The sequence below is a fragment of the Callorhinus ursinus genome, unplaced genomic scaffold, assembly GCF_003265705.2.
Source record: "Callorhinus ursinus isolate GAN/ISIS: 27379988/994484 unplaced genomic scaffold, GSC_fseal_2.0 scaffold10, whole genome shotgun sequence".
In the NCBI taxonomy this organism is placed as follows: Eukaryota; Metazoa; Chordata; class Mammalia; order Carnivora; family Otariidae; genus Callorhinus; species Callorhinus ursinus.
In genome coordinates this window covers 147,543-172,280 of record NW_027397072.1, presented here as the reverse complement: position 1 = coordinate 172,280, position 24,738 = coordinate 147,543, and the positions used below count along the sequence as shown (strand labels likewise).

General features: G+C 44.4%; 1 protein-coding gene across 2 annotated transcripts in view; it reads left to right on the top strand.

The window, feature by feature from the left end:
• Positions 1-4,460, top strand: part of SH3YL1 (SH3 and SYLF domain containing 1) — a 46,329-nt gene extending 41,869 nt beyond the window's left edge. For both annotated transcript variants that reach the window (XM_073896920.1, XM_073896919.1), the window contains one exon: positions 2,999-4,460. In XM_073896920.1, the coding sequence (XP_073753021.1) occupies positions 2,999-3,078 (80 nt within the window). In that variant the 3' untranslated portion in view covers positions 3,079-4,460. The remainder of the gene's footprint in view (positions 1-2,998) is intronic.
• The last annotated feature ends 20,278 nt before the right edge of the window (positions 4,461-24,738 follow it).

Sequence of the window (24,738 nt, the reverse complement as noted above, 5' to 3'; positions counted from 1 at the left end):
GGTCCTGTCCCTGTGCTATAATAAAAACACCTTTTTGCACTGAAAATGTCTCAAGAATTCTTTCTTGACCCTTCACTTCTGGACCCCACATCACATCATTTTTCTATTCTGTGATTTCTGTCTTATGTCTGCTTATATTTTCTATCTCTTTACTTAAATTTACACTTTGTTCATCATTGCTCTCCTGCCTTCAGTGGGTATCTTTACAAATGTTATTTTGAACTTTCTATTGGGTACATCACAGATCTCCATTTTATTGCGTTCAGTTTCTGAGATTTATCTTGTTCTTTTCTTTGTAATATATTCCCCTGACTCTTCTTCGTCTTCCCTGTCTCTGTTGTTTTCTGCACATTACATAAAACAGCCCCCTCTCCCAGTCTTGATGGTCTCATGTAGGATTTGAACCTTGTTACCTGAGCTCCAGGTCGTCTCTCAAAACCCTGTGGTTGTCCAAACTACCTACTTTGTTGTTAGTGACTTCCAGTGGTTGGGGATGTGCCAACAGCCACTAGTGTTCCTGAAGGGAAGATCCCGGTCAGCACCTAGATGCAGACTGATTGCAAGCTGGACCCTTAGGCAACATTGAGAAAGCATGTAGTTAATCTCTTTCTGTGGAGAAAGTGGGAGATTAGAGCATTTTTACCTGCTCCCTCTGCACTGAGCCTGGATGTTTAGTGTGAGGTGGAGGGTGCGTCTATGCCCATTTAAAAACGGCTTCTTTGTTTGCTGCAGTCCTGTGGGACTCCTGAATGCAAGCCCTGCTGGCTATCTGAGGTAGGTGGCTTGGAGGTCCATCCTTTGAATGGCAGCTTTGAAAGCTGGGGTTCCTGAAGCATGAACAGTATTCCAAAGAAATGCTTGGTTTTATTATTGGAATAAACCAGAAGGAGCAAGCAGGGTAAGTGTCCACTGGCTCCTCAGGGCCCCAGTGAGGATCACAACCAGCACCTATGTGTGTGCTAATTAGATGAAGCTTGTAAAGTATACAGTCAAGTCTTTTCCGGGAAAGGTGAGCATGGGAGAACATGCGAGATGGGTGTTGTGCATGCTCCCTCCGAGCCGAGCTCTGGAAGGAATAGATGCCGTGAGTGTTCATGCTCCCGTTAAGAACTGCTTCTTGGTTTGCTACAGTGCTGTGAGCCTTATGAACATAAGCCACACTGGCTTTTAGAGCTCAGTGATTTGGCAACTCATCCCTTGGATGGCAGCCTTAAAGTCGGGGCATTCGATGTTTGGTCTAAAACCTTTGCTCCTCAGGGAGAAACTGGCAGTTGGGGGTTCCCCTTGATAGTATGGTGTTGTGCCAGGGAGTAGGGTTTATGGTGACAGTGTGTCTCAGCCTTTCCTACCTGTTTTGATGTGGATATTTCCTAGTTACCCAATGTGGAGGATTAGTTTCTGGATTTCTCTCAGAGGGATTCCTCTGTAAGTAGTTGTGTGTTTAGTGCACCTGTGGGAGAAGGGAAATTCAGGAGCTTACCTGTGTTATCTTAGTCCCTCTAATTTCTTCCTTGAACTCCAAACTCGTCTCTAACGGCTTTGTTTGGACAGGTAATAGCATCTCAACCCTAACTCGTCCAAAACTGAACGCTTGCTTTTCCCTTTACTAGGCCTGACCCTCCCTCAACATTCCTTCTTAGTCAATGGGAATATTCCCTTCATCCATTCCCTTCAGCCACAGTGTTACTTAGGAGCCATTCTTGACTCTTCTTTTTACCTTGCTTTCTACCAAACTCACCTGTATCCCCACCATAAGTTAGGCCACTGTCAGCTCAGCCCTAGACTTCCCTACCAGTCCCCAGTAGGGATTCCTTGCTTTAACAGGGCAGCCAAAACAATCCTCTTAAGAATAGTGCCCTCCCTCTCCAGCTTCCGTCCCACTATGCTCTCTTGATAGCCTTACATTATACACACGTTAACCTTTTTTATGATGCAATTCTGAAGATATGGAAAAACAGAATAAAGACCCACATTATTGTCACCCAGCAAGAAATAAAACCAAGTGTCCTCCTCTACCCTCCTGATCCCCCTCCCCTCCTCTTCTTCCTCAAAGGTCAGCGTCATCCTGAGCTTGTGGATTACTAGTTCTACACATTGCTTTATGTTTTTGTTGTGTATGTATGTGCCCCCAGGCACTATGTGCTATTGTCTTACATACTTGTAAGCGTACAAAATTTAAATTTTTAAACTTATAAAGATGATACAGTATTCATTTGCCAATGAATTATCATAAACAATCTATGATGTATACATTCAAGGATGTAAAGGTAAAGAAATTACGGTATATACATAAAATGGAATATTAGTAATAAAAAAAGAATGAAATCTTGCCATTTGCAATGACGTGGATGAAACTAGAGGGTATTATTCTAAGCAAAATAAGTCAGTCAGAGAAAGACAAATACCATATGATCTCACTCATATGTGGAATTTAGGAAACAACACGGATGAACACAGGGGGTGAAAGGGAGAGGAAAACCATAAAATAGACTCTTTACTAAAGAAAGTAAACTGAGGGTTGCTGGAGGGAGTAGTGGGGGACAGGGGAGATGGGTGATGGGGATGGAAGAGGTCACTTGTTGTGATGAGCACCAGGGCTGTGTACGTGACCAACCACTAGGTTCTGTCCCTGAAACTAATTCCACAGCGTATGTTGACTAACTGGAACTTAAATAAAAACTTGAAACCACAAAAAAAAAAAAAAAGGATAAGGTGCAGAATTTCAGCAGAAAGTTGACATAATAGGAGAAAACTAAATGGAAAACTTGGAATTGAAAAGAAAATAACCCAAGAAGACAAGGAATAGATTGAACAGTAACTTAGACACAGCAAAAAGAGAATCACCGTACTGAAGTTCAGAAACACGTGCTCAGTCTAAAGTGCAGGAAAGACCCGTCTGTGTGCTCATCTCCCACGGCACACTAACTGGATGGCAAGGCGCGAGGGCACGTTTGAAATGCGAGTGTGCTAACAGCTCTTCTCACTGCTTTCTTTGCAGGTTTCCCTGGCTGTTCTTTCTGTTTATTTCCACATGTGAACTTGACAATCACCTTGACTATCTCCAGAAAAGAGACTTAATATATTTTTAGTGGAATTGTGTTAAATTCATATATTGACATAAGGAAAATTGGTACCCTTATGATTCTCAGTTGCCCAGAGCAAGGACAAAGGACATCTCTCCATTTGTTCAAGTTTAATTTTGTTGTTTTTAGGAATCTTTTAAAGAGCCCTCATGTGTAACTTGCATATTTCATGTTAAGTTTACATCTTGGCACTTAATCATTACTGTGGATATTTTAATTTGTCATCTACCTACTTTAATTACATCACCCACACTGCTTATTGCAAAGTGTTTGAGTGGAGAGACCAGGAGCTGTCCCTCCGTCTGTTTACAGTGCCCAGCACAGCGGTCTGTTATTGAAGGAGCTTCTATTTCTCAACTGAGCAGACAACAGAGAGAAGACAGAGGAAAATTAGAGTGTGCCAAGGTTTCCATGCATTTACAAAGACCTAGAATCTAAAGCACTCTTCTGATCTGTAGTCTATATTGAAAAGAATTAAACCAAATCCTCCAACCATGAAGATGTTTTACATTTTAGACTTCACTAAAAGTCAACTTTTGTAGAAACATTTTCTCAGCCAAAATGCTCACGAGCATTTCTTCAATATTACCTACAATTTGGAAACTTTACCGAAGGTTTCAATTAGAATTAAAAACACTTAAAAAAAAAAAAAAAACAAAACCAGAGGCACTAAACACTTTGAATTTTCACTTGCCGTCTGTGGTATAAAACACCCATTTCCCATTACTCTCTCTTAAATGTCAGCATTCTCAACTTGCTACTTATTTGATTACCAAAATAATCTAAGTTCCCACTCAGTTGGTTAGGACTGTTGAAACCGAATTGCACGCTGTCTGTCAGAGCTGCAAACATATACAAAGATTGTAATGAATGTTAGCAACTACTTCCCACATGTTTCCCAGTATCACCGGGCCAATTCTTTTTGCAGGACTGTCTTAATTTTGTTTAAATGTAGTTTACCTTCCTGCTGCTAGGAAAGTTAAAATGAGGCCACAGGATTTCCTGAAAACATCTCCAACAAAGCAACCAACTGCAACAAGTTGGGTAACAGAGACCACAGGCCAGATCAAATGGGCAGCCGGCTGTGGCCCGTCCCCCTCCCTGCTGTGAGGGCTGATCCAGGAACTTGGGACAGTGACGTATTTTCCACCCAAAAGTCAGATCACTCCACCTAAAACTGAGGCAAATTTGAAATCTGTCATGGAATTTATTAGATGGCTACGTTTTCCAAAACTTCGAACTGTGAATATTGGCCTTAGGCCAGATCCCTCACTTCCTTTGACATGGTCTGTGGGCAGACAGTGGACCTTGGGGTGTTGGCCCACCGCACATCTTCCCTGGCAAATGACTCACTACAACAGTTTAAAATTTCACCCTGGGTCTCTTGAAAATACCTGCTTTGCAGGATTATGAGGAGTGCCTGAGCAAAGAGGCCAAGTGTCTGGCACTCATGTGTATTCGGTTAAGTAAAGAGCTCATGAATATTAGCTCAAAGAGTATCAGCAGTTACTTAAGAATCCCAGATACACTGGCTAACCAACTTTTTCAACCATTCACTTGCACTGACAGTTTGAATAAGATATATTGAAAAGGGAAGAAACAATTTTATTCTGCTCCAAAGTGTGTTGCCACATGCGTACAGAAGATGGCCCAGCTCATACAGATGCACACAGGGCTGTTTCCTCTGGGTCTGATCACAAGACCTCCCTGGAATACAAGTGTGCAAGCCTGAGTCCTTCCCACACTTCTTTCCTCCAGGTTCCTCCCTCTACTTGACGGTGTAGCCCTGTGGGAATGAGGCTTCCAGCTCAAACAGGCTCACACCAGCCAGGGCCACCTCCATTGGAAGGAGCTCCTCTTCGCTCCTGTTTGTGCAGCCTCAGCTGGCCGGAGAACCTTGGTTGAGTACAGCTGCAAGTGGGGGAAGACTCCCAGGGTTAACAGGGTGGGTGGTTTTTCTTTGCTCTTTGGCAGTTTCCCTCATCAACAAGTCAAATGGGAAAAAAAAAAATCAAGAAGGACTCACTTTGTTAGTGGAAAAACTTCTCTGAGCACCTCTTTTCTTGGTATTATCTGGCGTGCTGGGGATACTGGGGTGAATGGAGTTACCCTAATGGAGGGAAGCATACTTCCTAAGAGATAAAACAACAACAGCCACAATAGTTTTAGATAGTGAAAAATGCTATAAAGAAAATAAAACTGAGTTCCTGGAGGGGGTAAGAGTGCTGCTCAGGGGGTTCGGAGGTCCCTCTGAGGTGAGGGTACTCCAGTGAGAAGAGGAGGAGGAAGAAAGGGCGGTACTGGGGAGGTCTGCAGGAAGGGCCTCCTGAGCAGAAGCACCAGTGGGCATCGAGTTCGCTGACAAGGGTGAGGTTGGGAAGCAGACTCCCTGTGTCACCATGGGAGGGCCCACACAGGGCAGGGGAGAGTGTTACAGAACGGCCGCTGGCCCCAGGGTCGGTCCCACCCTCCTGCCTTCTCATGACAGTGGGAAGCCTGGCAGCGTTTTCAGCAGGGCGTGGTGACGTGTGGCTGGGAGGAGAGGAGAGAGCCGGTTTCGGCAGCACTCAGGCTGTGGGCAGGAGGGAGGCAGGAGGCAGTATGTCCCCCTGGGTTTGGCCTTGGCAGCTGCCGGGACGCTTCAGATGGGCAGGCCTGGTGAGGGACAGGGGCAGAGCCAGGGCCCCACTGGTCTCTTTAAATCTGGGATGTCAGGGTAGGGGCCTGTAAAGAAGTGGGAAGAATTTGGGGCTAGGGATAAGGTTTTAAGGATCATTGCTATGTACGTTGTGGTCACAGACATGGCAATAGATGTCACACCAGCCTTCGGGGAGCTTACAGCACCGGAAGCCCAGACAAAGAAGGACAGAGGGAAGGAGAAAGCACGCTTCCATACTAGTGGGGATGGTGCAGTAGAGAGAGCGGGAAACACAGGCTCCAAAGCCCTCAGCAGGGTGGAGAACGGGCGGGTGTGAGGGTGCGCTTGGAAGCAGGGTCCCTGGCCGCAGGTGAGGCGCAGGGGCCCGAGGACCCTGAGGGAGGCAGGCCAGGAGCATGAGCGCCGTCCCTCCGGGTGTCCCGTTCCAGAGCTGGGGAGCCCGGAGTGCCCTGCGTGCCCAGGCGAGGACCAGCAAGACCCGGCACGCGCGGTCCTCAGACGTGACTGCCACACAGTCACGTTCACCTATGAGAATGAGGAAGAATAATCGATAATTGGGAAAAATATTGTAACACTGAACTTAAAACTGAATACAAACGGTATGTCAATACGATTCCATTTTATTTGGAAGAAAAAGTATGAAAAAAATGAAAACTGTTCATGGGTCAGATCTGGGTCCTCTGTGTGATATAAATCAACTGGTCGTCAATATTTATTAACAACAGGAATTCTCTAAAAGACAGAAATCTGTTTGACTAGCCAGGCCTCCTGTTCCCACGCAAGGGGATGGCAGGGATGGGGGCGGGGCCGGGGGGCGGGGCCGGGGGGCGGGGCCGGGCCGGGGCGGGGCGGGGCGGGGCGGGGGCCGGGGGCCGGGGGCGGGGCGGGGGCGGGGATAGGAATGGGGTTGGGGACCAGGTTGGGACCACTGTGCCTCCACCTGCCCCACCCTTGGCACGGTCCCAGCACTGGGAGCTGTGAGCTGCGGGGGAGGCAGTCTGTTCTCATTCGGGGACACAGAGGCCGGATCTGCGAGGTTGGGCTTGCAAGTTTGCACACTGATTCCCGTCCTGGTCTGTCGGACCACAGGCCGGGGGCCCCTCTGGCGCCCTGACAGCTCAGGTGGATTTCCTCTGGAAACCCCGCAGGCTTCGAGGTCCCAGCTCCTCCGAGCAGACAGTCTTGAGGCTCCATCCCCAGGCTCCGACTCCCTCACCTCGCAAGGCCTGACCACCGCAGCACGGAGGAGGACGACGGAGCACGGCCTGGTGTTTCCTCCTCCACAACCGAGCATGGGTCATCAGTTCTGTCTGGCCCCTGCCCGGGTACCCGCTCTTGGGCGGAGCGCGCACCTGTATCCCAGCAGCTCTGCGGCTGGGCCCTGTCCCAGCAGAGCTGCCTCGCAGGCCCAGGGCGCAGGCGCGGAGGGACTGCTCCGCATTGTGGTCACCGTCCCTGCGGGCACTCTCCCCAGCACAAGGCCTAGTCTGCAGGCGGTGCGGGGGTGGGGGCGCTTCTTGGTTTGAAAAGAAACAGCCGGGTCTCAGGAACAAGGGCCCAGCGTCTGGGAAACTGCTCCAGGCTTTGCCCTTGGGGGGTTGGTTACACCTGCAGAGACGCAGATCAGGAAGATGGAAACGCCTGAGTGAAGTTAAGAAGAGACAAGCCAAGCTGGAGCCGTGAGCGCTGTAGTTCATCCCCGCAAAGGCGACATCGAGATGCGGTGAGAGCAGGAGAGCGGGCGAGTGTAGGGTGATACCAGAGCAGAGAGACCGCGGCTTGGTCATGGGGGAGGAGCCACCTCCTACATCAGGTCTTTGAGGGAAAGGCACTATTTGTCTTCACAACCTATCGCCTGCCTCCTCTTCTAGTATTTTCTCCAGGCTCCGCCCTTCTTTGGCAGATTTCCTTTGCCTCGGTGCTGTTTCTGACCCTGCATGACTTGCCCTGTGACACTCATCATGCTCACCACCCAGACACTTTTGCAAAGAAACACCTTCTGAAATGGTGAAAATTTGTGCTTAAATAATTTCGCTATTGCAAGTAACAGCAAATAACAGGAGACATGGAAATATTGGATTAAATGTATCAGAATTTCTTTTTCTCAAATGACAAAAAGTGGGGATAGAAAGTCCAGAGAGGTCAGGCAGCTCACTGATGGCATCAGAAACCCTGGAATACTCTCCATTGCTCCATGTCTTAGAGTTTACTGACATACCACATTTGTCCTTATTCACTTACTCATTTTTCCATCACTCGGCACATATTCAGTTAGTATCTACCATGTGTCCCTGGGGAAACAAGTGGATAAAGAAACTTCTTCATGAAGCTTCATTCTTCTCAGGAAAGAAACAGTAAATAAAATAAACATTAAAATGTTAAGAATATGCTTAAAATGTAAAATGTTTATAATGTAAATAAATAAAAATATATCTAAAATAAACAAATATAAAACATACACATGATTAACAAATATAAAAGTGCAACTACAGTGTATCAACTTCTGGCAAGGACTGTGGAGAATCAAAGGAAGGTCTTCAGAGAGCCCGAACTGTGTTTGGGGAAGGGCACTTCAAGCAGGTGGAGACTGTCAGAGAAACCCCCCAGCTGGGGTGTGGAGCAGGTGAGTGGGGGAGTGAAGCTGGGGTGAGGCCAGAGCGGCGCACCCTATGGAGGGTGTGAGATCCCTCCACATCTTCCCGTGGATTTTGTCATCTCTCCTTCTCCCCTTTCTGACCCCTTCTCCCCAGGTAGCCACTCATCAGCTTTCAATCATGATGGAGTACTTTTGCGTTTTTTGTAATAAAGAGAATCATTAGTATGAACTCTTCTGGCTCTGTCTCGCTGTAGTCAGTGTGACTTCTTTTCAGATATAGCCACCGGCAGTTCACTCTACTTCATTGTGGGTGCTGAGTGGTACTCCGCTGTGTGGCTGCACCGCAGTTTTTACCCTTTTGTCATAAACATTCTTTCCTGGGTTTTGGCTATAATAGAACAAAACAAAAGTGCTATAGACATTTTTGTACAAGTGCTTTGCGTGGGCATGTCCTTTACTTCTTTGACTTAGGACCCAGGATTGGAGGTGGCTGTGCGGGCTCTGCTCCCAGCACAGCTGACCAGGCATCACCGGTCACAATTTCAGTCACTCTGATAGGTTTGCTGTTCTGGGTCATTGCTTCCATTCCATTTTTATTTCCCTAGTGACCAATCATGTTGTACAACATGTGCTCATCTGCCCTTCATATATCATACTTAGTAAATTCTCCAATTTCTTCAATATTTTCCTCATTTTAATTTTGGTTTGTTTTTTACTATTGAGTCATGCAATTTCTTTATATATTTTGGGAATAACCAGATATCTGATTTATAAGTATTTTCTCTCGGTTTGTGGCTTATGTTTTCATTCTCTTCACAATGTATTTTAGAGAGCAGTGTTTTAATTTTATGGAGTCCTCTTCATCATTTTTTTCCTTTGTGAATCTGAGAAGTCCTTGCCAAACCCTCAGCCTCAAAGAGTTTAACCAATGTTTCCCTGTAGCATTATAGTTTGGGATTTTACATTTAGGTCTATGATCCATTTGCAGTCATTTCTGTATATAGTGAGAATGGATGGAGCAAAATTCTTGTGGTTTTTTGTTTATCTTCAGTGTGGATTCTTTTCCTTGTATTATATTAAGAACCCACTGGGCTCCCTGGACCCAAGGACTGCCTTTTCAACAATTCTGAAAAAAAAATCTGAGCATGAGCAACTATATGCCAGCAAATTAGATAATCTGGAAGAAATGGATGCATTCCTAGAGATGTATCAACTACCAAAACTGAACCAGGAAGAAATAGACAACCTGAACAGACCTATAACCATTAAGGAAATTGAACCAGTAATCAAAAATCTCCCAACAAACAAAAGGCCAGGGTGAGATGGCTTCCCAGGGGAATTCTACCAAACATTTCAAGAAGAATTAATACCTATTCTTCTGAAACTGTTCCAAAAAATAAAAATGGAAGGAAAACTTCCAAACTCGTTTTATGAGGCCACCATTACCTTGATCCCCAAACCAGACAAAGACTCCATCAAAAAGGAGAATTACAGACCAATATCCCTGATGAACGTGTATGCAAAAATTCTCACCAAAATACTAGCCAATAGGAACCAACAGTACATTAAAAGGATTATTCACCACAACCAAGTGGGATTTATCCCTGGGCTGCAAATTTGATTCAACATCCGCAAATCAATCAACGTGATACAATACATTAATAAAAGAAAGAACAAGAACCATATGATTCTCTCAATAGATGCAGAAAAAGCATTTGACAAAGTACAGCATCCTTTCTTGATCAAAACTCTTCAGAGTATAGGGATAGAAGGTACATACCTCAATATCATAAAAGCCATCCATGAAAAACCCACAGCAAATATCATTCTCAATGGGGAAAAACTGAGAGCTTCCCCCCTAAGGTCAGGAACATGGCAGGGATGTCCACTATCACCACTGCTATTCAACATAGTACTAGAAGTCCTAGCCACAGCAATCAAACAACAAAAAGAAATCGAAGGCATCCAAATTGGCAAAGAAGAAGTCAAACTCTCACTGTTTGGAGATGATATGATACTTTATGTGGAAAACCCAAAAGACTCCACACCAAAACTGCTAGAACTCATACAGGAATTCAGTAAAGTAGCAGGATATAAAATCAAAGCACAGAAATCAGAGGCATTCCTATACACCAACAAGACAGAAGAAAGAGAAATTAAGGAGTTGATCCCATTTACAACTGCACCCAAAACCATAAGATACCTAGGAATAAATCTAACCAAAGAGGCAAAGAATCTGTACTCAGAAAACTATAAAATACTCACGAAAGAAATTGAAGAAGACACAAAGAAATGGAAAAACGTTCCATGCTCATGGATTGGAAGAACAAATATTGTGAAGATGTCAATGCTATCTAGAGCAATCTACGCATTCAGTGCAATCCCCATCAAAATACCATCCACTTTTTTTCAAAGAAATGGAACAAATAATCCTAAAATTTGTATGGAACCAGAAAAGACCCCGAATAGCCAGAGGAATGTTGAAAAAGAAAAGCAAAGCTGGCGGCATCACAAATCCGGACTTCCAGCTCTATTACAAAGCTGTCATCATCAAGACAGTATGATACTGGCACAAAAACAGACACATAGATCAATGGAACAGAATCGAGAGTCTAGAAATGGACCCTCAACTCTATGGTCAATTAATCTTCGACAAAGCAGGAAAGAATGTCCAATGGAAAAAAGACAGTCTCTTCAACAAATGGTGTTGGGAAAATTGGACAGCCACATGCAGAAGAATGAAACTGGACCATTTCCTTACACCACACACAAACATAGACTCCAAATGGTTGAAAGACCTAAATGTGAGACAGGAGTCCATCAAAATCCTAAAGGAGAACACAGGCAGCAAACTCTTTGACCTCAGCCGCAGCAACTTCTTCCTAGAAACATCGCCAAAGGCTAGGGAAGCCAGGGCAAAAATGAACTATTGGGACTTCATCAAGTAAGAAGCTTTTGCACAGCAAAAGAAACAGTCCACAAAACCAAAAGACAACTGACAGTATGGGAGAAGATATTTGCAAATGACATATCAGATAAAGGGCTAGTATCCAAAATCTATAAAGAACTTCTTAAACACCCAAAGAACAAGTGATCCAATCAAGAGATGGGCAGAAGACATGAACAGACATTTTTCCAAAGAAGACATCCAAATGGCCAACAGATACATGAAAAAGTGCTCCACATCGCTCGGCATCAGGGAAATCCAAATCAAAACCTCAATGAGATACCACCTCACACCAGTCGGAATGGCTAAAATTAACAAGTCAGGAAACGACAGATGTTGGTGGGGATGCGGAGAAAGGGGAACCCTCCTACACTGTTGGTGGGAATGCAAGCTGGTGCAGCCACTCTGGAAAACAGTATGGAGGTTCCTCAAAAAGTTGAAAATAGAGGTGCCCTATGACCCACCAATTTCACTACTGGGTATTTACCCTAAAGATACAAATGTAGGGACCTGAAGGGGTACATGCACCCTGATATTTATAGCAGCAATGTCCACAATAGCCAAACTGTGGAGAGCCAAGATGTCCATCGACAGATGAATGGATAAAGAAGATTTGGTATATATACACAATGGAATATGATGCAGCCATCAAAAGGAATGAGATCTTGCCATTTGCAACGACGTGGATGGAACTGGAGGGTGTTATGCTGAGTGAAATACGTCAATCAGAGAAAGACATATATCATATGACCTCATTGATATGAGGAATTCTTAATCTCAGGAAACAAACTGAGGGTTGCTGGAGTGGTGGGGGGGGTGGGAGGGATGGGGTGGCTGGGTGATGGACATTGGGGAGGGTATGTGCTATGGTGAACACTGTGAATTGTGCAAGACTGTTGAATCACAGATCTGTACCTCTGAAACAAATAATACATTATATGTTTAAAAAAAAAGATAGCAGGAGGGGAAGAATGAAGGGGAGTAAGTTGGAGGGGGAGACGAACCATGAGAGACGATGGACTCTGAAAAACAAACTGAGGGTTCTAGAGGGGAAGGGGTGGGGGGATGGGTTAGCCTGGTGATGGCTATTAAGGAGGGCACGTTCTGCATGGAGCACTGGGTGTTATGCACAAACAATGAATCATGAAACACTACATCAAGAACTAATGATGTAATGTATGGTGATTAACATAAAATAATAAAAAAAAATCTGAGCAAAGTACCTTACAGTTTTGTCATGTTCTCTCATTCCCTCTTTTTCCCTCGAGCTCTCAGGAAGTGCCAGCCTCCTCACTGTGACCATACTTTTTATACTCCTTCATCTTTCCATCTCTTAGTCTCATCAGACTGTCCTTCGAATAATGTATTCAGACACATCCTTTTGTTTACTATTCATCTTCAATTGTGGCCAATCTGCTGCTTAATGCACCATCAAGTTTTAAATTTCAATTCTTACCACCTTTTATTTATTGAAGTTTTACTAGTTGAATTTTCAAATGTGCTTCTTTTCCTTATCGTCTCGTGCCCTAGCTTGTATCTTCTAGCTTCTGCTTTATTTGTGTAAAACCACAATGACTATATCTCGTGTATGATAACTCCAACGCTGGAAGTCCTTTGTAAGTCCTTTACTTTGTTTAGTTCTTTGCTGTTTCTTACCCCCAATACCTTGTGCTGGTTTTGTGTTTTTTGATAGGAAACAGATCGATTTCCTGGCAACTATATTTGTGTCTTGGCTTCAGGTTGCCAACCTCCAGAGAAAATTTGTGTCTGCTGATGGCCTGCCTGAGTGCTCTAACAATCCAAAAGCACTTTCCCCTGAAAGGCCTCATCCAGTGATTTGGACCACACGGGTGGTGTGAGCCTGGCCCCCAAGCCTGGCTGTGTGGCCCAGGCTTGCTTTTCCTTCTGTGTGCGGAGCTCATTTCTCACTTATTCTTGTGGCAGTGCGTAGCCGTTTGGAGTTTCAAGTTATTTGGGGTCTCCTGCCAGCCTCTGGGCCACAGACTCGGCTGTTCGTCCTGTGTTCCGCATGAAGCTCGGGCTCCCACTGGAGTCCAGTACGGGTCTAGGCAGCTGGGGTGTGGCCCACCCAGCAGGACCCTTGGCTCTGTTCGCTCTCTGAACCCCTTCTTTGTACCAGGTCAGCGTTGCTTCCGCGGCATTTGTTTCTCCTTTCTGATCCACGTGATCACGAAGAGTGTGAAGCCTGACTCACTGTTGGAAATAGTCTTTTAAATCTTTCCTCACTTGTTTTCAGCTTTAAATTTTCTTTCTATTGAGTTTCCTGAGGTGATGCATCACCCCCGATGCTGCTTCTGGGTTTGCTACCGTGTGGGAGGGGAACTTACTTTTCTGATTTCTACCCATTCCTCTTCTCTGCTCTCGCACTCTCTCCTCCTTAAGATTTTGCTTTTCTGCTTCCTGATCTTCTTTCACTATAGCACTGATTTTTGTGATCGATGAGATGTTTAGTTGCAAGACCAATCTATTGGAAACAATTTGGGATTCTACTGTTTTGCAGTTTCCTTCTTCCCTCCCTCCCTACTTCCACCCTTCCTTTGTGCCTTCCTCCCCTCCTTCCCTCCCTCCTCCCTCCTTCCCCTCCCCCTTCCTTCTTTCACTCCTTCCTTCCTTCCTCCTTTGTTATGATTGTCCCTTTTCTTCTATGTTCCTAATCATTGAATGAGTGGGTGTTTCATGAGCCAGGATTTTCTAGAGTTTCCTCTGAGGTGAGAGGAGCTATACTGTTCCTCACATGGTTTGTATGATGCAGAAACTCACCTCTTCTTCTGCCACGGAGGGCACTGCTTCCTGCATATGTGGTTTGTCTCTTGATTCCCTGTGCGCACCCATCTTTTCTGCTATGCGAAAGGAGCTGGTGCAGGGTTGGGTTGGGTGTTCAGCAAGCCTTCCTAGTGGACTTCTGTCCAGCTTTTGTTCCTCAGCATCAAGAAGCGGGTCTGCTGGCTCTTCACACCTGCCCTCAGGTTCTCTCTGTGCACTGTGGTCTGACCTCAGTTCTGTTTGACATTCCTTAGAATTCACATGGAGTCTGCAGATTATGCCGGCCGCCATGTTTTGTTGAAAATGGAGTTTTCATCAATTTTTAAAAATACGTTGCCCTTTAGTGATTTCCCAGAGGATAAAGGGGGAATGCTCACATATTCGTTACCTTCAAACTGAGAGTCTGGATTGACATGTTCAAACGTTAAGGTGTCAGTATTTTTTGTGTGAATTAGAAAAAATATACAAATATCACACCAAATACATGTTTCATAAATTGTATTAGTTAAGATAAGACAAAAGGTAATCTTTTAATAAAAATCTACATTGTGTAGATCATACAAAATATAGGCATGAGCACTTATAGATAAATATTTAAAGACTTCAGTAACTAAATCATCTGCTGCTTATGTTCTGAATTTTGGGTAATATGAATAAAACCAAAGAAAAACTGTATTTTCTAAGCTTCACTTCCACTCACACCCTGAGATGTGTACCATGAAGCAGGCTGAAGATTTAAAATGACAGTGAACATTGTCAGTTATGTTAGGAGCAGAGTACTACATTCTCATTTTATAGAAAGTCACTGAAAATATTTCAAGTTGAGATATTATATATTTTCTCAAACCAGGTGGCAGTAGTGAGTGAAAACTAGGCTTTTTCTGCTTTCTTTCTAGATATTATGAAATAGCCATAGTACAACAGAAGAACAATCCATTGCTCCTAGAAACAGAGATTGTGGAAGGCTTTTGGAAACAGAAGTATTTTTAAAAAATATGTTCTTGATTTTGATTATAAATTAATGAGAATTTGATAATGAGAAGAGGTGAAATAATTGTGATTTTTCAAACACATGAGTTGATTTTTGGAGAATGGCTTAACATCAAAACCAAAAAACTGAATTCTCTTCTGAAATGATCGATGTTAGGGAAATAGTACATGGGAGATCTTGACACCCACTTTTATGAAAATACGGCAATGCTCTGTGGTTCACGTGAGCCTCAGAGCTCACATCACAGGAGAAAGATGCTGCTAGTGTGGTTGTTTATGGAGATGCCACAAAAATGGATTTTTGGATCAATCTGAAAGTCGGCTTCAGTGTTTGATCTTCTCTAAGCTACAAAACAAACAATGCTATGTACAATCTATGAAACATATTATTGATTTAATTTCACCTAAGTTACATTTGGGAGGCGTATAATATAAACCTAATCTGAGAAAGGCAATGCTGCACCGTAGAAACACTATGGAAAATTAGAATAGTACCTGGCCTTCCTAGGCTTATTCCTATTCAAAATTTTCATTAGCATGTTGGGTTTCACTATAAAAGTCTTGATTAGCATGTTCTTAGATTAAGCACATTTGGCAGAGATCACAAATATGTAAAATGATATTTCACTGGCCAAATATCTTTACAAACTAGAGCATAGAGCCAAACCTAATACGATATAATTCAACCAGGCTAAAAATAAGTCAGCATTTTCTCCCCTCCCCATAGCCCACTCCCCGAATTGAATAAATTAGAGTGGCAAAAGATTGGTTTAAAAAAGCAAGTGTGGGGGTTTAAGAATTTAAGGATTTCCATACCCCTACCTCACAGTCAGTCTTCAGTGAAATATCTATTTTAGGCAACATTTTTGTGTTGGCTGGGGATTAGCAAAAAGGCAGAGTAAGAAGCTCAGCATAATTCTCTCTCCAAAAAGCAATGAAAAACCTTGACAAAATTGTCAAAAACAACCATTTCTGAACTCTAAAAATTAACCATAAGCATAAGCAAGCTGAAAAACATTTATTCAAGGAAAATCACTGACCTTGGTAAAAACAGAGGGTTTGAATGTTTTCAAGTGGTGACACTCCCAGCCCCGCCTCCCGAGCCTCCCCCCAAGAGCCTCAGTGGCCCATGGAGGCCCTCAGGAAAAGCTGGAGGTCAGCACTGCATGGAAAACCATCAGGGAAGGTCAGGCCCCAGCTGCTTGAGGTGGGGACAATGGCGAGAACAACAGACAAGTCCACAACATGCGGAAGGGAGATCTGTGGACTGACCCGAGGCTTGATAAGCCCCACGTATTCCTGTTGATCTCAAAGTGTGCATGGATCCATCTTCACAAAACACACTTTGCTCCTCTTGTACGAGCCTCACGCTGGCGCCTGCAGTTTTACCCTCCTAGTCTCTGCTAGAACTTGAAGCTGCCTTTGACCAAGGAAACAGATCATATAGATAAAAGCATCCCTGTGTGTGTCTGGGGTACAACCAGGGAAAGGTGGGATGTGTCTGACTCGGAGTGATCTGCAGTTAGATCATGTGCCTGTCTGGAATCCAGTCTCTGCTCAGAGTATTCTCAGAAATGCCTCTGTCCCACACAAGAGCCCAGATGAACACTGGAGGTACCATGATGCCAACATTCACCTCCACAGGGCGGTTTTCCACCAAATTCATCAGAGGTCTTTGGAAAGCCACCATGTAAATAAAACTTCACTTTAAACAGAATCAAAGATCATGAAAGGGACATAAAATGAGCGGAAAACCACCCAGTACACTCGCTGCCTTACGAGTGAAGGGTGTATGTGAGCCAGAGGGCTGGGAAGAGAAGGAACTTGCCGACTTCACTCCGACAGCATTTTGATCAGGTAGTGTAAATGTAACAAAGAAATTTAAAAAAATATACGCAAGTACTATGTTCTAGTTGGTAAATTATCTGTTTAGTGGTGTGGGAGAGCCATTAAGAAAGACTTCATGTATATACCAGGGTTGTAGAAACAGGAAAATACCTGAAGATATGAGAGCCATGGTTCTCATCCTTACAAGAAGTTACAAGTACAAGCCAGGGGAAGGGGCCAACCCAAGTCTTGAATTAGAATCAGAGGCATCAATATGAACTCATGGTTTTCTAATATGCATATGGATATGTAAATGCAGGAATGTGTGTATAATGGGTTAGTCAACACACTTGATTACAAGGGGAGAGACAGTAACCTGAGCATAAGAGAAACCAGCAAGTAATCAGGGTTAACATCCTCAAGGGTAAGATATTGAGGGACAGTCTCTACAAGTCCCCTCCTCTCATGAGAGACATGAAGAGACTGAGGACTGTTGACACAGGGAGAGACCAGGGAGGTATGGCAACTAGAGGCAGCGTGGGGCCTGCAGCTGGATCCTGGAACAGTGAAGACAACAGTGGAAAGACATGAAATCCAAATAAAATCTGTAATTCAGTTAATAGTTTAGATAATTGTACCTTGGTCACATAAGATATTAATATGAGAGGAAGATGGGTATGTGGGAAATCTATGTATTATTTTTGCAAATTTCCTGTAAGCCTAAATTTATTTCAAAATAAAAAAAATACAGAATTGCATTTGAATTTTTTGCATAGAGTTGTTTTTTTTTTTTTAAAGTCTGCATATTTTTAAGTGCTGTTTGAATATGTCTTTAAGGCCTGAGTCTCTCTTTGGCATTCTTAGGGGTCATGGCTAAATTGCTGTCCTTGGCTGGGTCACTGTTGTGTTTGGCTTTTCTGTATGGTTTATATGCACATTTAAATGATTTCAGAATTGTATTTTTGTTATCATAACAGTGAAAACAAAGCTGTCTCTCTTCACGCACAGTTCTTGTGAGCCATGTCAGCAAAGGGTGGAAAGTAGAGACAGCAACGACTTCGCTGGAGGCAAGGGGACCTTCTCGCTGGGTTTCTCAAGGACCACCTGAAGATTGTCTGCAGCCCTTAGGCTGTTGGCTCATCAAATATTAAAACAATATTTCTGGGAAAGCTACCCAGCCTTGGACATAAGTTTGAAAGGAAAAGAAGCCAGTCTTGAGGATTTCTTTCTTTTCTCAGCCAGGTCAAAGCCATGCTGTGAACACACCGTTCCTTGCTCAGAGGGTCCTGCTGGCCCGTCTCTCCAGACTTCATCTGGCTTCCACAGACGAGAAGCTGGCGTTCCTTGTTAGTTAAGACCCACACCCACTTAAGTTCTGTAGGGCCAGTGTAGATTCTGATAGGCTGATCTCTCCACCAGATGCCCCCAAAATTCCTACTGGTCACAGCGTAAGTCAATACAATACGCCTTATGTCATATCAAGAAGAAAATGATCAAATAATCTAAGTAAAACACCAATAAAACAAAGTTTTAAAACATATAATTGTATTAGTTAAAAATGGTGAGCAATGTTTTTCTTTAACATGTAAAAATGTCTACACTGTCATTTAAATCAAACGAAAAGTGTTAAGAGTGTGTTTCAGGCTTCATGGCTTACCAGTTATTTTTTAAAACCGATCTGCCCTTGAGCCCTCACGATTGAGTGAGTGCAGGACTATTGTGCAAATACTGATGGTGAGAAAACCACCAGCAAGTGCAGAGCAGAGCTGCAGGACCATCTGCGGTGCTGTTTCAAAGCCACGCAGGGTCTCTGGTCGGGTGGGACCCGTGGGGACCAGCTCTTCTCCGCTGCAGTTCTCAGCCACACACCGCAGGGTGCTGTTTCACGGTAGCCCTTCCAGGGCCCTCACTTGGGGTGACTGAGTCTATGCACATACATGTTAAGTCAACATGAGATGCTACGATCAGACAAATACCAGATCTGGAGCACAAATGCCCGTGAGACACTGGCCCTGCTGTCCACCAGCTCCAAGCTCATATAGACAACTTGCCATTTTGAATCCTCGTTTCTCATCTGCAGAGTAGGTACAAGAGAAGATAATAAATATGAATAATCTCAGTGAGGGCTGGGCACACAGGAAATGCTCAAACAGCATTACTGAACTATTATTACTACTGTCACATAAAATCTCCAACTTGAGCTGGTGATCACCATTGACCAACAGGCTTAAACACAACAGGTCATTCAGATTCCAGCCACAAATGGAGACACAGAGCTTTACTCAGCTTTTGCCACCTTCTGGCATGGTCATCAACAGAACTTCTTGCATCCCGGAACAAGTGGTAGGAGCCCGTGGAGCATCACACGGGGTTGTTAATTCAGGAATCCCTGCACCAAGGATTCTAACTGTAGTTTCTGTCACACATTTATTGAGGATGGGCCATGAGCTTAGTCCCTGAAGGTCCTCACTCTAACTTAGCCTACCTCTAGCTCACACGGTATTTTCTGTGCCAGCTTCCATCTCGTATCTCCCACCAGACAGCAGTAGCTCCCTGCAAGGACAGAGCTGTGTCATTGTGCCCTCTGAGCCCAGCATACTAACGGATGAGCAGTAAATGCCAGTTAATAACTGGGTGTTGGGTAAGTTTTGTAGTTCCCATGTTAAGATTTGATACCTACATTGTATATTAAGACCACTTCTTATAAGAATTTAATACAAGAATCTATTATGTAAAATGCCAATTCAATCATCCATTCATTCGATCGACATGTGTTTATTATCTACTATGTTCCAGGCACCGTTCCAGGCAGAGAATAAAAGAGACAAGCATTCTTGCCCTTGTGTGGTGGTGTGGGGGTTACTGAGGAAATGCCCGGAGGCTCTGTATCTGGTGTGCAACAGAAGTTGCTTGCATTCCTGTCACTTACCAGGGCCTAGGAAAGTAGCACAAGAATGCATTAGAAGCAATATTTGGTGGAAATAACTCCTGGTGATGCCATGCTATGAAATAAAAGTGAAACTCATCTGGTTTCACTTAGGTCTTAGCCTCCATGAAAGACTGTCTCTTTCCTGCCCTGGACACACAGAAGCCAGGCGTTTCCCACCGCCAAAGTACAAACCTGCCATTTGACAGCCTTTCTCCTGTCTGTGTCCCTCCCAAGACTGGACTCCTGATGGCAGGGCTGTGCTCATTCTCCATTCTTTCCTCAGTACACATGTCAGGTCAGCAATATGCTCAACTGAACTGAAGCAAGTCTTATAGCTTGCTTGCATCCTTGCAAAAAAGGCAATAACCAAATTAAGGCTGAATAAGACCTAAATGCATGGGGGGATATGTTTGAGCTACTCAAAGACAACCAACAGGCTGGCAGGACTAATTTTTACTCAGTGTTTTGGATTTTTATTTCCCTAACTATTCTAAAATGTTGGTGCTGCTTTATTCCCACAGAATAAGAACAGAGGAAGAATACCTCCTTCTACAGACCTTGGCTGTTCTACAGTGTACCCATCCCTGAAAAAGCAGCTTCCATCTCAGAATTTATTTTCCTCATTACATGCACGTTATCTAAAAAAACCCAAAGAATGTGGGAAAGGATAAAGTTTAAAATAAACTTTAAACTGTGGGAATGCAGGGGACCCTGAGAATGACAGAGAGAATGAGTTTAATATCTCTGTTTTAATGTACTGACCCAACAAGACCCAGGAGAGGGGGAGTTCATGTTGCCAACTGGAAATTAAGGATGCAAAAATGAGATAAACTGATTTTATTCTAATATATTTAATGAATTTTAAAGTATATGGGCATAGGCTATTGTGGCCGTGCATGTTATAACATTTAACTTTTTAAATGCCTAAAGCTTTGAGTTGTATTTCTTCCTCTATGGTACAATGTTATTTTGTTCACAGACATGCTAACATTTTATTTATCAGTATTAAGAAACTGAAATATTACTCAGCCGTTAAAATTATGATTGTGACAACCAAACACCAGCACAGACAAGTGCTTCTGATACACTGTCCAGAGGAAACCGAGGTCCCCCAACTCCGTGTGCATTATGGCCACAGTGTTTAAACTGCGCATGTTCAGAAACCGGAAAGAAAACGGAGCTGGAAATGTTTTGTGTGTTGGGTGCTGAGGTTGTGCACTGAGACTTTTTTTTGTCCAACATTTCATAGCATGTCTTATTTTCTTAGTAACGGTAACAGCTACAATAAGAATTCAAGTAGAAACTAATTTTTTCTGAAGGATAAAAATAAACAGAACCACATACCACTTGTTCTTGCTTTGTTCTGGCTTATCTTCACCAGACTAGCTGGACCGTCTCCCCTAACACCTCTAAGGAGATTATAATTATAGTTTAAATCCTGAAAAAGAGACCTTCCCATGAAATTACATTGGCGACTCCTTAGAAACAGGGTCTGTGCATCACAATGTGGACAGGTTAATGTTATGTAAGTTCTAAAACAAAGTTAACTGGGAAACCATCTGCATCAGTCCACACACTTAAAGAATAACTTTCTTGGAGCACATGTCAACAGTTAACCTTTTATTTTAAAGATTTTATTTATTTATTTGAGAGAGAGAGAAAGAGGGAGCATGAGCTGGGGGGACAGGGAGAGGGAGAAGCAGACTCCCAGCTGAGCAGGGAGCTCAATGTGGGACTCAAACCCAGGACTCTGGGATCAGGACCTGAGCCGAAGACAGATGCTCCACCAACTGAGCCACCCAGGTGTCCTGATAGCCTTTAATTTTAAATGATTAAAAGCAAGTGTCTTTTACCCAATAGAGTAACAAAGAATCAAAGGCGTTGCTTGTCCCTCCTCGGGTTGTGTGGTGGACTGAAGGAGAAACCCCTGTCTGGACCCTCTTCTGGAACTAGCGGTACCTACCACCCGGGCCTGACTGAGGTGACTTCAGTAGTTAGGCGGGCCACTTGGACCAGGTTCTTAATCTCCGACAATATTTGAAGGGTTTCATAAACATAGGACTTTAAAAAGCTATAATGTGTTTAGTGGAAAAAGATTGAGTGTGTGATATATGCCTATAGGCACACACCACATAATTCTAGAAACAAAGTAATTAAAATCCTTAGCTTCTGCTTCCCAGGGATTATAATGGTTTCACTAAGGTTCCTGTGCTCTGCTGAATGAAGTCCATTTTCAGTTTAGACCGGGGGAAGCAGTGTTCTTTCCACTGGAGAAGACGCTCTCTCCCCCTGTCCCTGCCGTGAGCACAGCTGACCCTGCAGAGTCCAGCACCCACCCACAGGGTTACAGACATATCATGGGCTAATTCTTCTGTGGTTGGTGATAAGGAGCTGAAATAAGAACCAACAAAATCATAGCACAGAGAAGTCCACGGAAGTTAGACTTTAGACACAGAATGAAATCCACCCTGGACAGCAGTCCTTTCCGTAGGGGCTGCTGATGTTGCACTTTACCCCAGTCCACGCTCCTGGAGAAGAGCAGAGGTGAGGCAGCCCCAATTCCTGTTCCAAGAAAGAGCCGCCTCCTTCCCCATGTTCTTAGATGGGACTCACAGTGCCCCTTGGTCCCATTCTTGGTCCCATAAATGATGTAGCTGAACTGCTTTGTCTCCACTGAAGTATGGAACAAAATGCTTGTTAGCGAAACCTTGGCTAAGATTCTCCCTTAGGAAAGGGCCTTTAGCCTTCCCTTGAGCATTGGAATGAGGAACAATCCCCCTACTGCTTCCCTGACCTCCTGCTCATCAGGTTTGTTCACAGCCCGCCCCGGTGTTCCTAGCCTATTGATTCTTCCTCAGGAAGGAAGAGCCTTGGACCACAAGATGTTTAAAGATGTAGGGGCCAAAAAGCCCTCCTTATTGCTATAAAGTCTCCTCTGCTTTGTGAAAGAGGCTTTTCAAATAAAGCCTCTTCTTATCTACTCAGGTATATATGTATTTATTTTGCCTTTTATTTGACTAAACTGGTTGAGAATTACACAACCAGTCCTTAATCACAGTGAGCAATAAATGATAGAGAGAGAGCTCACTCTCTATAATATGGCATATCTGTGGATCACAGCATAGAATACACAAAGATGCCAGAAAAAATAAAGCAAACGAAACATTTAAAAAATTATGGCTGAGCATGTAGAAACATACAGTGAGACTTGGAATTCTGATCTGTAAGAATAGGCAAGTTTTGTCTGGCTGAAGGAGAACCTTAATCCTTGGTGGCCAGAAGTATGGATTTCATTCTACAGATGGGAGATAGAAACGGTTTTTGTAAATTCAGGTCCTCTGAAGGGGGACAGCTCCAGCACTTGAGAAGGAAGCTGACCTTGCTGAAGTACACACCTCTCTCTAATGGAGGGAAAACAGGGTAGAAGAGAGAAAAAAATCACACAATGCTTCAACTTGGGGCTTCAGTTCACACCCATGACCCCCAAACCCTAATTCTAAAGTGTAAAACCTGGTATCAAGCACTGCAAACACATGTCCTCTGTGGGGCAAAGGGTTCTGAATATGGCCTGGGTTTAGGTTCACACGGGCCAACACCTTTAGTTTCAGGCCTTTGCAAGATTCCTGGTAGGTGAGTGATCCAGTGCTGGGGAGTGGTGGTCAAGAAAGGACGGAGGTGGGTGAGTAGAGGCCACAGAGGAGTTGTGGAAACCCCCAACTTCCTAACGGATTGAAAGGTGAAGGCAAGAGTGAGGGAGGGGTAAGGACCCAAGCTGTGGGAGGAAGGGAGTGTGTGTGCTTAAAGGGAGGACTTGTGCAGTAATTCTCTGAGGGTGCCTGTTAGCAAAGGGATCTCGAGAGGAAAACTGGGTCAGCAAATCTAAAGCCTGAGGAAGAGCTGAGGTCAGGATGCTTGCATTTGCCCGAAGTGAAGTACAGAGGAAGAGAGAGAGGCAGGTCCTGGGAAGAGCTCTGTGCTGGACTGGGCAGGACTGCGGATGTGGGTAGTTAGCAAAGTAGGGAAAAGCCAGGAAGATCTAAGGAAAGGAAAGCTAGGGAAGAAAAATAGTCAAAATTAGAAGCAACACCAGTGGGGCCAGCTGCCACTGGGATGTCAAATAAGACAAAGATGGAGGAGAGGTCCTTAGGTCACTGGCAGGGAAGCCATTGATGGTTTTGCCAACAGCCATTCCAGGTTTTAGTTGAGGACAGGATGGTGGATCCCATAGAGGAAGACAGAAGAAGCAGGGAAAGTCAGCTGTGAAGGTGGCTAAGGGAAGGCAGAAGCAGTGCACATGGAACAAGGAGGCCCTTCTGCAGGGGTTCGATGCTCTCGGTGGGGGCACAACTCCAGGATGGAGGCCCAGGCAAGGGCGGCTCATTCAGACCAGCCCACCAGCTACCTTGGGAGGCAAGAGGAATGGCTGAGTTCGAACGCTGACAGACTGGTAGGTCTAGGGCTCGGAAGACCAGGGCTGTCCCATCTGACTTCTATTGTCACAAAAAAGAAGGAACGCAGTTTCTGTGAGAGACGTGGGGGTTGAGAGAGGAGAGTAGTTGGTGGCTTTGGAGACTGAGAGGTAGCTTTAGGGAATGGAGTGTAGCTGTCAGTGACAGTCTGGGGCTGAGTCCTCCCTGGGCTGCCAAGGGAGGCCCAGGGTGAGCTGCCTGGCGGGCAGTGTGGCCAGGGGTGACTGCAACAATGGGCACCAATCCTGAGCCAGAAAGGAAGCTTCTAGGTGATTAACGTGGGGCACCAAGGCATGCAGAGTAGATTCAGCTCAGGCTGATTTTTGGTTCTTTGTTATTTGGTAAGTCCCCCTGCAGGGACCAATTTCTCCTTCGAGAAGCTTAGAGACCCATTTAGGAGCAGACAGTGAGAAAAGAGCAAGTATGGGAGAGATGCAAGGCTTGGCTGTGGGGC